Genomic DNA, 12,557 nt, shown 5'->3' with positions numbered 1-12,557 from the left:
AAAATCATCTTCATTCAACTCGTGCACCAACTTAACTTTGTATGAGTGGTACTTGAATTTATGTAGAACTCGGTAAAACTGTAGAAGATGAAACACCGATCGCTCTACTTATTGTTGACAACGATTGGGGTTGTTGAGCCTCTAAGCTGACTTGCCCTAAAATTGCCACTTGGATTGCTTCGTTATTTACGAGTCCCTCTCGCTTATGCACTTTATTGCAAACAGACCCTGTTGTGGTAAATTTCTCCATCAGTTGAATTACATACTTATGAGTTGCATGTCTTCCGTCATGTAATTCGTTAAATATTCTAGCAGCAGCTCTTGCACAATTATTATTTTGGTAGTATAAACCTACAATTTCAATTCTTTCTTGCAAAGAGTAAACCATTTCAGAGAAACAAAACAAATAATGTATCAAATTACACTATCAATAGTGACTACAAATTCTAGTTGACAATGTCAAACTTTAATAAAAAGTAGAGTTTTTTGTTGTTTGGATTTTTTAAGTAGAATAAATAGCACAGTTAAAAAAATTAAAGAGTTTGAACTGTTGTACAACCCATTTTAGTACAGGCAAATAAGGTGAAATTAAATAATAAGTAAAATTTGTGCTCTTAAAAGAAAAATTGTTTATCTCATAAACTAACCACTTTAACCTACAAGTATTATACATTTTTGAAATCAGCTCAAAGAGGAGTATCCAAATTTTATAAAAAAAATATGAAAAGTAATTTAAAAAAATAAAGGGGATGCTGCTAGGGGTGAGGGGGTGGCTTTTCCAGTAAGTTTAAATAAGCCATAATGCTTGCCCCTTCCAACATAAATTGACGTGTTTTTGGATTTTTTCTAAATACCAGTATTACAAAAGTTATTAAAGGTGGATACTTTTATCTGAAAAGCACTGTATATTAAATTGCTTTTAACTAAAATCGATCATTACAATGCTTTTTAGCAATCCCTCTCCAATCATCATATTTTCATCATTCTCATTCTAGGATTTTCCCGTTGACGAACAGTAACGAAAATTATTACGATCAGCTTGATCATTGAGTGAAAAATTGCACTTCTTAAAAACCATACCGTCATTGGATGATATTTTCAAACAATATAATAACATTCAATCATAGAAATAGATTCTCCCAAACCTTCTGCCGAGACGTTCCGAGTAGGTTAGCGACTGTATGATTTACATTAACTTTTACAGTTAACACAAAGACGCTTGATTAAAGAATGAATAAGAAATTCAATTTTGACGTGTTTTTCATAACGATATAAGGAATCTATTACATTTGGTTTTGAAACACTTAACATGGATATAACTGTGAAACAGTTGAAAATTTACAACAGTTTAAAACCGTATTTTCTTTCTATTCTTTTCCTAATGTTTGTTAAACTAAACCGAATTCTGAATAACACCGGAATATAAAAGGCATATTCCGATTTGGGGATTGGGTGATTTGGGTCGAATTCAACACCCACGCCAACGAGTGGATATCCTTGTTAGGATCTCCTAAACTTTCACCTAATTAGAAGTCTGTTAATATAAAAGTAATCACTCCCTTTCGGATAAAATATATACTTTCCCTCAGTGGGATCATCAGTTATCCGTGCAAAAATGTTAATGTTAGTTATATGAAAGTGTGTATCGCTGTTCTAAAAGAACAATGACACAACTACTAAAACTGAAATTTTACAGGAGGCTAAGACATTAATTGAAATACTTACTGTCAAAATAAATTAAGGACTGAAAATATTAACAAATGTGAATGTATAGCACATATTCTTCACTTTTATATTGACAGACTTGGAATTAAAACAATATTAGTTTTTAACCCTAATTTTCAATTTTTAATTATGTCTCTGTGCAGAGCTAGTGTATAAAGTAAACAAAAACACTTTGTTTAATTTTATTTTTCCATGGAAAGGATACATTCTTAATTATCATCGCTCAACATTGGAAAATTAATATAAAATAGATGAAAATTATCACATGAATAATTTATCAATCTCCCTGAAGCAGAAATAAATAAACAAATAAAATGAAAAAATACATATGAATTCACAAAACTTGATAAAATGCTTTATATTTGTGGGGAATCATGTTGCTATCAAAAATCTGATTGAGTATTTTTTGTTGTTGTCTGGCAGAGTGATTTTATTTACCTATGCAGGTTTCAAACTAGTGTTCTTAGTTTGTTTTGCCTGTACACCTGACCGCCTTCACTTCACACTAGTAGTTTTGCTTAAGCCGGTACTACACGATGCGTCCAAAGTTTGCACCAACATTCGCGTTCCAATGTACGGCTGAACATTGGAAGGAAGGCTGCGGGCAGTGCTGCAACTACACGATGCGAGCAACTTTGGGTCAACATTCACGTTTCAACGTTGGCTGAACATTGGACTATAAAAATGTGACAAAAAGTGATGAACAGCATAGAGCAGATATAAATTATACGCATGTCATTCGACGAATGTTTTACTTCTAATGGTGGCATTGGAACTTTGACATTGAAAAGTCTTTTTTTTATATACGCACCAAAGGAGTACCGAGCATTGTAACGGAGTTGAAGCAACAGTTGTACAACTACACACACTTCTGGTCCACTTACGTGTGAATGCTAAGTGTTTTGTATGAAAACCCGAAGTTACCAGTATCATCCAGTTGATTTTAAAAGAATGTATATATGTTGTATGCTGTTCATCACTTTTTTGTCACGTTTTCATTTCCTTAGGTAAGTTTAATTGTAAAATTTTAATTGAATACGTTTTTACAGTACACACAATTACGACCGTGTTTACAATAAATTTTTCATGTTCTTCTATGTTGTCTGAAGAATATTCATTGAGTAAACAATTTTTTTGTCTCCTTCATATAGGATGGATAGACCCTTTTCAAGGAATACACGTCTCTTTTTTGGTTTCTGTACACGTAATAATAATTGTGTTCATGATAGTACAACTACAGTCACTGCAACTGCGTTACTCTCATCATCTCATTTTTCACTTCTCTTGTTATGTGAAACTTCACTATTGTTAGAAAACGTCAACAAAATTCAGAAAATAATTTGGTGAGCAATCGAGTTTATGGGAATGCGACACCGATATCGGCAACTCGCATACACTAGATATTTTTTCTAGCTTGACTGCAGTGCTGTATCCAGTCTTCGTCCTATATTCAGCCAACAACAAAGTGAATGCTCAAACTTTAGGCGCATAGTGTAGTTGCAGCACTGCATCCAGCCTTCCTTCCAATGTTCATCCCTACGTTGAAACGCGAATGTTGGACGAATCGTGTAGTGCCGGCTAATGCATTTCTGATAATTTGAAAGTATTTCCATTAGTTCAGTGTCATCTCATTATATCATTTTTTGAAGACTATGGAGTTCACAGAAACAGCACATTTTGAACTCTTGATTTTAAACTGAATAGCATGTTCTCGTAACATAAAAATATTACTATGACTGGTCTAGGTTAGAATATCGGACATACTATGAAATACCTGAAAATGATAAAATAATAGGTTATTTAGGTCAAAAATGGTATTTAGTTATGCAAAATAATATATGAACTGCTGGGTTGAACAACTATATAAAGTACAGTTATGACAATAAGAGTAGTGATAAATGATAATAATAACGACACAAAATACACTTACGTCGTTATTGCACTTAAATTGTAGCTGATGTAGCTTCGAATTTTTGTCTTTCCTGATTGCATCACTGCCCCTATAGCTTTATCCTCTTGTACACACACTTCCACAACTGACACTAATGGCGATGTTCTCCTGACTGGAGGACAACCCATGTTTCAACTACACTCTAGCGGACCAAGAGTCGAAATATAACTGCGTCGTTGTTCCATTATACACTTTATGGCTTTGTGATACATAAGCAATAAAACTAAATTACTGAAAATTTTACAGGTACGTCATTGTTCTTCTGGAACATCGGTATTATGAATATGCTGCATGTAGTATAAACATTCTGCAAGGTTCTGCATGTTGATTGGTTCATAATAATGAAAACCAAATATTTGTTATTTTTTCCAAGTGAATTTGACTTCAGACGAGAGTTTTACAAAGGAAAAGGTATTTGTAGCCAGTTTTAATAGAAAATCAATGTTGAAACTTTTGAGGTACATACATTTACCAACCAATAATATGAAGCATATTGATACTCGAAAAAAAATGTGAACAAGTTAGGTCACCTATTTGCTTTTTTAAAATGGTTCTCCCAGAGCCAAAAGTTAAAGAATTATTAGTAAAAGGAAAACTGAGCACATATTCGAATAAGGTTTGTCGATGGGTCAGAAAATGGGAATTTGGTCAAGAAGTCAATAGTTATGAGGTTTTTCAACAAATATTTCATTCATAATGTCAATTGAGTGAGTTTGACGCAATTGGTTTGAACTAAAGAGACCTAAACAATGTCGAAAGCTCTCGTTATTTTTGGTTGTCCATTCTTGAAAATAATTATCAATGGGGTCCAACGGTCTATGTGCACAAAACCGAAAATTTACAAATAAACAACAAATAATTCTACAAACTGAAGTAATGTAGTCCCTGATTTTTATTATTCAAAACATTTTCCCATTTAATCCAAAACATTAAATCGATAAGAATCTGTACATTTCGTAATTTTTGAACAAATGACTATTTCACTCAAAAATTAAACATAAATATGACAATCAAATCAACAAATTATTTGTCCAGGGCTTTTATCTTGGACCAGAGCATAATGGCGCCTTCATTTGCAAAATTGTTTCAAGTCGTAATTTTTTTTAAAATGTCCGGGAGATGTTTCTGATTATAAACATGTAAGATGACACTTGAAATCTTTTGTTATTGTTATTAAAATGGTATTGAAATGTTATTGTTTAAATAAAACAAAAAATTGAATAAGCCAGGGATAAGGCATTTTTTGCAATGAATTAATTTTTTTTATATTCGTTACAATATTTCGAATGAAAAAAGTCCTTACACCTTTAGCCATTATCGTGTCTCCAACCCATTAATTGTTATGAATATTTTAAAATTCAAAATCGCCGAAAATCCTAATTTTCTTGAATTAAATAATATAATTTAAAAAATGAAATGTTATAATTTTTAATTTTTTATCAAATGTTTCAACTATCTTAAACAAATTAACTTAAATAGATTTGAAGAATTTTTTGTTTTATGTTTTATTTATGTTATAACAATATTCATAATCAAACAAGGATGTTTGGCAGCGATCAACCCATAGAGACTGTTAAAAGCCGGTATGAAACAGAGTTTTTTAACACTATGATTAATTCTGTAATAAGTAACTTGGAATCGAGATTTATGTCTTTATATCAACATTTTGAAACTTTTGGTTTTCTCTTGTTGAAATTTTTGGTTTTCTCTATGACTTAACCAAGTTAAAAAAAATTTCAAAAGAGGAAATACTGAACAACTGTCAGGATTTACACACAGTCCTGCAAGAAGGTGAGAGCAGTGAGTTGTATAAGGAATTACAAAATATGATCCCAAATTCACACAGCTCCATTAAAGACGTGAAACATCTGCTCTAATATATCATAGAGAACGATTAGATAGAAATTTGCCCAAATATTAACATTGTCATTAAAATTTTGTTAATAATACCTGTAAGTACTGCTTCCGCTGAAAGGAGCTTTCCAACATTAAAACTAATTGAAAATTATTTAAGAAATACTATGGATCAAGAAAGACTTTCAGCTTTGGAAGTTTTATTTATTGAAGCAGATATAACATCTAAGATAAATTACGAACCAATCATTAAGGAGTTCAGTAAAATCAAAAGAAGAAAATTTCTGTTTTTTCAATCATTTCTTTTTTGTTTAATATTCCAAATCAGTATAAGTAAAAATTATGTTTTTTGCCTGTTTGTATATATATTTACGTATGTATATATGTATGTATATATTTTTACCTGTACCTTGCCCACATTAAGTTTAGGTCTTGCGCCGCCACTGACTAAGCCGTTCTCATTTATTTGTTTCAGATAAAGTGAAGAAGAAATATGCTAGCTTGGGTAATAATATCCTCATGGTACAATTGGAACGCTCCAATCAAGGATTGGGTCTGAGTCTAGCTGGCCATAAGGATCGAAATTGTATGGCCGTTTTTGTTTGTGGACTTAACCCGAAGGGAGTCGCATATAAAACGGGAAGCATACAAATCGGAGATGAGATATTAGAGGTAAGGAAAAATAATTTCCAAGAAAAAGTCCAACTTTCTTTTCGAATAATTAACCCATAATTCTTATCTAATGGAAATGGACAATGACTTGTAGTAAATCAACATTTTTTTGTATTGTAAATTTATAAAATAATGCTTTCCATTCATTCGATTCTATCCATTTCCTACGAAAACTACAGGAGTATCTCAAGTAATGTCGGCTTTTATGTGTGAAATTTTCCATGCCTCAGTTTAAACATGTAATGGTTAAGACTCTCTATTTAAAGAGTGCAATTCTCTTCTGAATTTTTACCCTTCTCAATCTGTTTATTAACGATGCAGTACGTTTTCATCATAAAATAGCTAACCCGATGAACTTCGCGCCGCCTAACAGTCGATTCTTTAGTTTTTTTAATTGTTTAATACTTATTCTGCTATTCGGGACGCTGGGCTAGTAGTTAGGATAAAAAAAGTTAATAAGTCAATAATTACATTATTCCAAAAAATGAATATTATAAAACACCAAAAAATCTTCTGACGGTCAAGAAAAAATTGAGTTTCATTTTTTATTGTTGTATTCTATGATATACGATATTTTTTGTTTGATTATCTGGTGAGTAAACAAAAAGTACAGATGATTTTCCAAAAAGGCACCATGCAACAAACAATTGACCATGCGAGAACCATGGCTTTTCTACATAAATACTTGGTTGATTAATATTTCGCAATATTATAACTACAAATCCAACCTTTAATTGAAGATTGTGAGGGGAAAATCCCGGCAAATCTAGTGAGTTTAAACATTCCGGTTGATAGTCCCCATTCCGACAGGGTGTCATATTGAAGTTTTAAATTTAATAATTTGATTCTGCCTAAATTTGTCCGCCGCCTTAGGCCCATTTCGCACCAAATCAGTCTAATCCATTCGCGTCCAGTCAAGTCGGAGGCTTTTGAATTTGAAATATTAACTTACCATTGAAACAAAGAGAATGTGTAAATCTGGTTTCATACTAAACGCGTCAATTCCCGCTTAGTATAAATAGAGTATAAATAAGTCAGAAACACACAAAACTTTTTTAATTTTAAATAAATGTTTGGGCTTTTAGATTTAGTAATATTAAAGATGTACATCAAAGAGACATTTACATTTCAAATGACATTTTACCACAGACAATTCTTGTTTCACCAATGTTACGATCGTATAAATATGGACAAATATTGGCATATTATACAATACTAACGTCACTCAATTGTTTTGCCTTCCCTGGCCCTCTTCACTTATACTTGATTATATTATGGAAGATAAGAAAGTGTTGTTTTCAAACTTCTTCAGACAACTTTTAAAATTTTTCTCTGCGTAAAAACCATCCTCGCACTCCAAGAGTTATTATAAGAAAAGAATTGGTGAAATCGGTTCAGCTATTCTCGAGATTTGCGCTTAGCAACACATTCAGTATTCATTTTTATATATTATAATAGAAGATAGTATGAAGTGGTAGCAAGGTTAATATCTGAACTTGCTGGGGAAAACACCTTCAATGAGCGAATGTAGCAGCGTTGGTTTAATTGTTTTAATAGTGAAGATTTGACGTTTGAGGTCTTCGACGGCGTGGGATACACCCAATCTAGTACCACTCTCTGATAATCGGACTCCTTTGGACCTTCTAAATAATCGCCATCCAAAGTCGCGGAGTTCTATAAAAGTTGTCGAATTAACCAAAATTCAAGCGAAACGTGAGTAGAGGTGTGTAAACAACCCCCTTGGCCTGTCATAATATGATCGTTTTATTAGACGCATGTTACTTGCGATGAAAAATCAGTGGTTAGGCAAAGGACAATTACTAGAACTTGTCTTAAAAAGAGGTCGATTCGAGCGGAAGGTCTTGTTGTGTGTCTGGTGAAATTATAAAGGTTTAGTGTGATTAGAACTTTATTGGCACCAAACAGCAACAGTCAAAATCGAAAAGTCCACACCAGAAGAGATAAGAATAGGCATGCGACAAGGATGAGTATTGTCTCCCCTTCTGTTTAACATCTAATGCAGGCATAAAGATCAAAGGAAACATTTCAAACAATTTTCGTTACGCAGATGATACCGTGGTAGTGGCCAGTAGCCTACCAGAACTTCAATCTCTTATGGACGTTCTTGTAGAATTCGATCTTTATATGAATACATCCAAGACCAAATTATTGGTATTCTTAAAAATACAAAGAAACACCACGTTAAGACACCATGGAGAGAATCTGAGATACCTGGGCACGCTCGTCAACCAGCAATGCGATCCAAAACTCGAAATCAGATCAAGAATTGAGCAATCGCGGAAAACTCCGAACAGCATGAGGACACTTCTGGCAAAACGCAACCTAAGCATGGAACTCCGGACCAGAATTCTTCGCTGTTACATCTTTCTTGTTCTTCTGTACGGATGCGAAAGTTTGACCATGGATACGGCTACAGAGAAGAAAATTGATGCGTTCGAAATGTATTCTGCAGATATCTTGGACAGAACATGAGACAAACATAGAGGTCCTACAGCAAATTTCTGGCTGAAAGACTTGCGCAGATGGCTTGGACAGACGTATGCAGAAATTTTCAGAGCTGAGGTTTCCCGTGTGACAATAGCCATTTGGATCGCCAACCTCCGTAGGGAGACGGCGTCGTAAGAAGAAGTATGATTCGAAATCAAATGGTCGAGCTTTCAATATTGAGATACATAATGGATAGCTGATGGGAATCTATGAGGTTTTATTGGAGAAATATCCAGGTTTAATTTACCGAAATCGGATTCTCTTATTCTTGAATTACCTTTATTCAGATCCATGGCAAAATTCTTTTGTAGAAAATAATTTGATTCCGATATTGAAAATGCAGTGCGACAATGTTTTGTATACAAGCCCAAAGAATGATTTTAAAGAGCTTGCTGAATGTTGAGTTAAAACCATTGAATACGGTCAACTATACTTCGAACATTGAGGTTATCTTTTTGTATGATTATTTAATAAACGAACATTGGACACTGATATTAATCTGTGATACTGAATGACGGTGACCTTTGAGTGAACTTTTTTGAATTTTGAGAAAAGTTTTCTACTTACTGTTCTAATATCAAACCTCTGTAAGCGCGGAATTTGTATCACTCGAAAGATTCATTCAAAAGTTAAAACTTTTCTGCAACTTTTTGAGAAACTTTCATAAAAGTAATGTGTTCTGTTATTGAAAATCAATTCTACATGGAAAGATGCGTCATTTAAATAAAACTTTTTACCTATCACGAAATAGAATCTCAATTTTTTACATCTATATATGTTATGTTCATATTTTTAACAAGAAATATTTTATATTTTATGATTAGTTCAGGTTTTGTTTATTTATGAAGTACGTACATATTTCAACACATTGTTTATCAACAATCTATCGATCTACTATCCTTCAGTACTTTTTAGAAACGACGCTTCTGGAGAAATCGTTGCTGTTTTAATTCCCGGAAACTCTTTTCCAGGTCTCTGACGGTACTCATTGTACTTGATGGAAACTTCTCCACGTTATCGATTTCTCTGAAAATACCAGCATTGTATATACCTTTTTTGGGTCTACACCCTTTCTAAAACATAAGCTAGCAATTATCCTTCATTGAACAGTCAGATGCAACTCCGTCCAATAAATATTCCATACTCCATTGGTATCATCGATCACTAACTCTCGCTACTCTCTTCTGAGCTACGATGATAATTCACTTACAGATAATTCTATTCTTCAATGGTGCTTTCAATGCTGTTTATTAATAGAAATCAATTTTGAAATAAGAGTAATTTTTTATGAAGCTCATAGCCAATTCAATTCTTCTGCGTGTACTTCAAATGCAATATTAGAGCTCTTCCAAAATAAAGCTATCTTGCTATGAGATCAAAGTGAAATATGCAGCCATAAACTGCTTACTAGAGTATTGTAGTATTTATCGAAATAGTTCAAGTGACCAACAAGATACTCTATGATTACATTTCCAACAATCTCCATTTACCAATGGGAAAACATCACCAAAATATTTGATTATTAATATGAGAATGATAAAAAAATTGTATGAGAAAACCTTGTCAAAAACAGTTTTAAGAAAGTTGAATAATTTTCAAATTCTTCCGCTGCGATCCCTCGTACTTTAAGGGTATCAAGTGCATCATGATGTCTATTGCTTACTATGATGAAAGTTGTGCTAATCGCCGCAAGTGAATAGGGTGCTGCACTTTTAATATCACTATTGTATAGCATAAACGTATATCCATTAATCCATTTATTCATTGCAAAATCAATTATAAAACGAAAACAGGTTTATTTAAATCAATAGTGAATTTTCAATTCAAATCAACAGTAGTAGTTATAATTGCACTAATTTGTATTGTAGCTCTTTCTAAATTTATATGTTAGGGGTGGTTCCGAACGAATCTGACATTATAAGCTTGGCTGAGTAAATGAGTACTTTGAAACCGGACTGATATTTTATAAATAAATATTATGAAACTACCCCAACTTAACAATTTAACCCTAATTCTCCTGTAGAACTACTTTTGATCCAATCCAGGAGGTTTTCTCGCAAACAAACGAAAGCATGCTAAATTGCCAAATAAACGTCAAAAATCGCAATGTCAACATTCCTTGTGAATTACATTTAACAATATGCATAACATACAGGTGCGTTTTGAGAAGAAACCTTAAACTCCTTGGTTTAATTAAATTGCAATGAAATTTTTATTTACGTTAGACTTTATTTGCTCTATTTACACAAATTTAGTCAATTGAAAAACATGAAAACTGTTAGCATTAGCAAGATATATTTAAGATTGAAAGAGTGATGCCCCTAAATGTAGGCAGCACATTATGCAATTTCTTTAATAATAGGACACGTCTTCTTAAGTAGCATGCTATGAAAATAAATGCCATGTCATTTATATTGTCAATTTCTTGAAGAAAATATGATTGGATCCGAACATTTTCTCAACTTTATTTACGAATATGTCTGATAGTAGTGAAAGTGATGAAATTTGAGAACTCTACCGGAGATCTAAGAAAAAGCTCAAGTTGCCACACATAAATTGTTACCGCTAAAATCCAAAGAAAGGTACGAAATTACCTATCAAAAATTAATGGATTGGCGACACAAACATAACGTTAAATCCTTAATTACAGGAATGGAAAATGCATAAAATAGATTGTGGGGATAAACATAATCGGTAATACACCACGTAAAATCTTGAGTTGCCGGAACCAAAGCAATATCAGGAGGTCATCAACCACTATGTTAGTTGATGAAGGAGGTGATATGCTATCATTAAAACGACTTGATGGCTGGCAATCTTCTACGGTAGCGGAAAACTATATGAATCAATCTCTTAAAAATAAAAAAGACAACGCATTACGAATATCGGAGGCAATTACCAATTATCAATCTTCGTCTTATGATGTACCGAGCAGTACTATAATTATAGATAACCGTTCATCAACATTAAATAATAAGGCACAATCGATTTAAAATAATTGTTCAAACAACTGCTGAACTAATCAAGTTTAAATAATTGCGATGTTTTTTATTTAATGGAAGAAAATGAGGGGCGTAGAAAAAGTATAATACGTTACACGAGTTGTAAGCTCATTACGCACTCACTTCGTGCTTAATAGGTTACTTACAACTCTTGTTACGTAATATACTATTACTGGTCTCGATCTTTATTAACAGGGACAAAATATTTCTTGGCTAGTAAATGTTATATCCCTTGTAGTACATTTTGTTCTTCCTACACAATATCTTATTCTCGGATTTCTATCGACTAGTATCTATAGGATGAAAATCATTGTTAATTTATCATCAGCATCAAATTGACAGTTTAATATCAAAATTGAAATTATTGATTTGTATAATAGCCGAATGGATATACTAGGTTTGTCGCCTCTGACAGAAAACTCAAGTTTGTTGCAAATAAATTTTTATATAATATAACTAAGCCAGAAGTCTCTTTTAGTATTTCAAGTCTAACAGAAAACTTGATTAGACATTAGAAATTATGGAGTCAGAGCATTTTCTAACAATTGTACTATTAATATCCATATCACTTGGACGTTGTTGATGGAAGCAAAAATTGAAGGTATTTTCCACATTTGCAGTTATAACTTAATGAATATAGAGTTTTTCAATAAAATAAGATACACGTTTTATATGGCATAAATTATTACCACCCAACGGTAGCAAGTTAGGCGGTAAGTTAGTTAATAGTCCTGCAAGTAACAGCCAATCCGCAGCGCTTTTATTAATTAATTAATTAATGTCTCTTTATATTTATATAAAATTATATAAAATTTAGAGTTAGGTTCTACTTACCCTCTATTTCA

General features: G+C 32.7%; 1 protein-coding gene across 1 annotated transcript in view; it reads left to right on the top strand.

Annotated features, from left to right (window-relative positions):
* Nucleotides 1-12,557, top strand: part of LOC130447078 (uncharacterized) — a 450,284-nt gene that overhangs the window by 337,372 nt on the left and 100,355 nt on the right. The window contains exon 23 of the mRNA XM_056783735.1: nucleotides 6,006-6,202. Coding sequence (XP_056639713.1) covers nucleotides 6,006-6,202 — 197 coding nt within the window. The remainder of the gene's footprint in view (nucleotides 1-6,005; nucleotides 6,203-12,557) is intronic.

This window comes from Diorhabda sublineata, chromosome 7, assembly GCF_026230105.1.
Source record: "Diorhabda sublineata isolate icDioSubl1.1 chromosome 7, icDioSubl1.1, whole genome shotgun sequence".
Taxonomy (NCBI): Eukaryota; Metazoa; Arthropoda; class Insecta; order Coleoptera; family Chrysomelidae; genus Diorhabda; species Diorhabda sublineata.
This window is presented reverse-complemented; position numbering and strand designations above follow the sequence as displayed.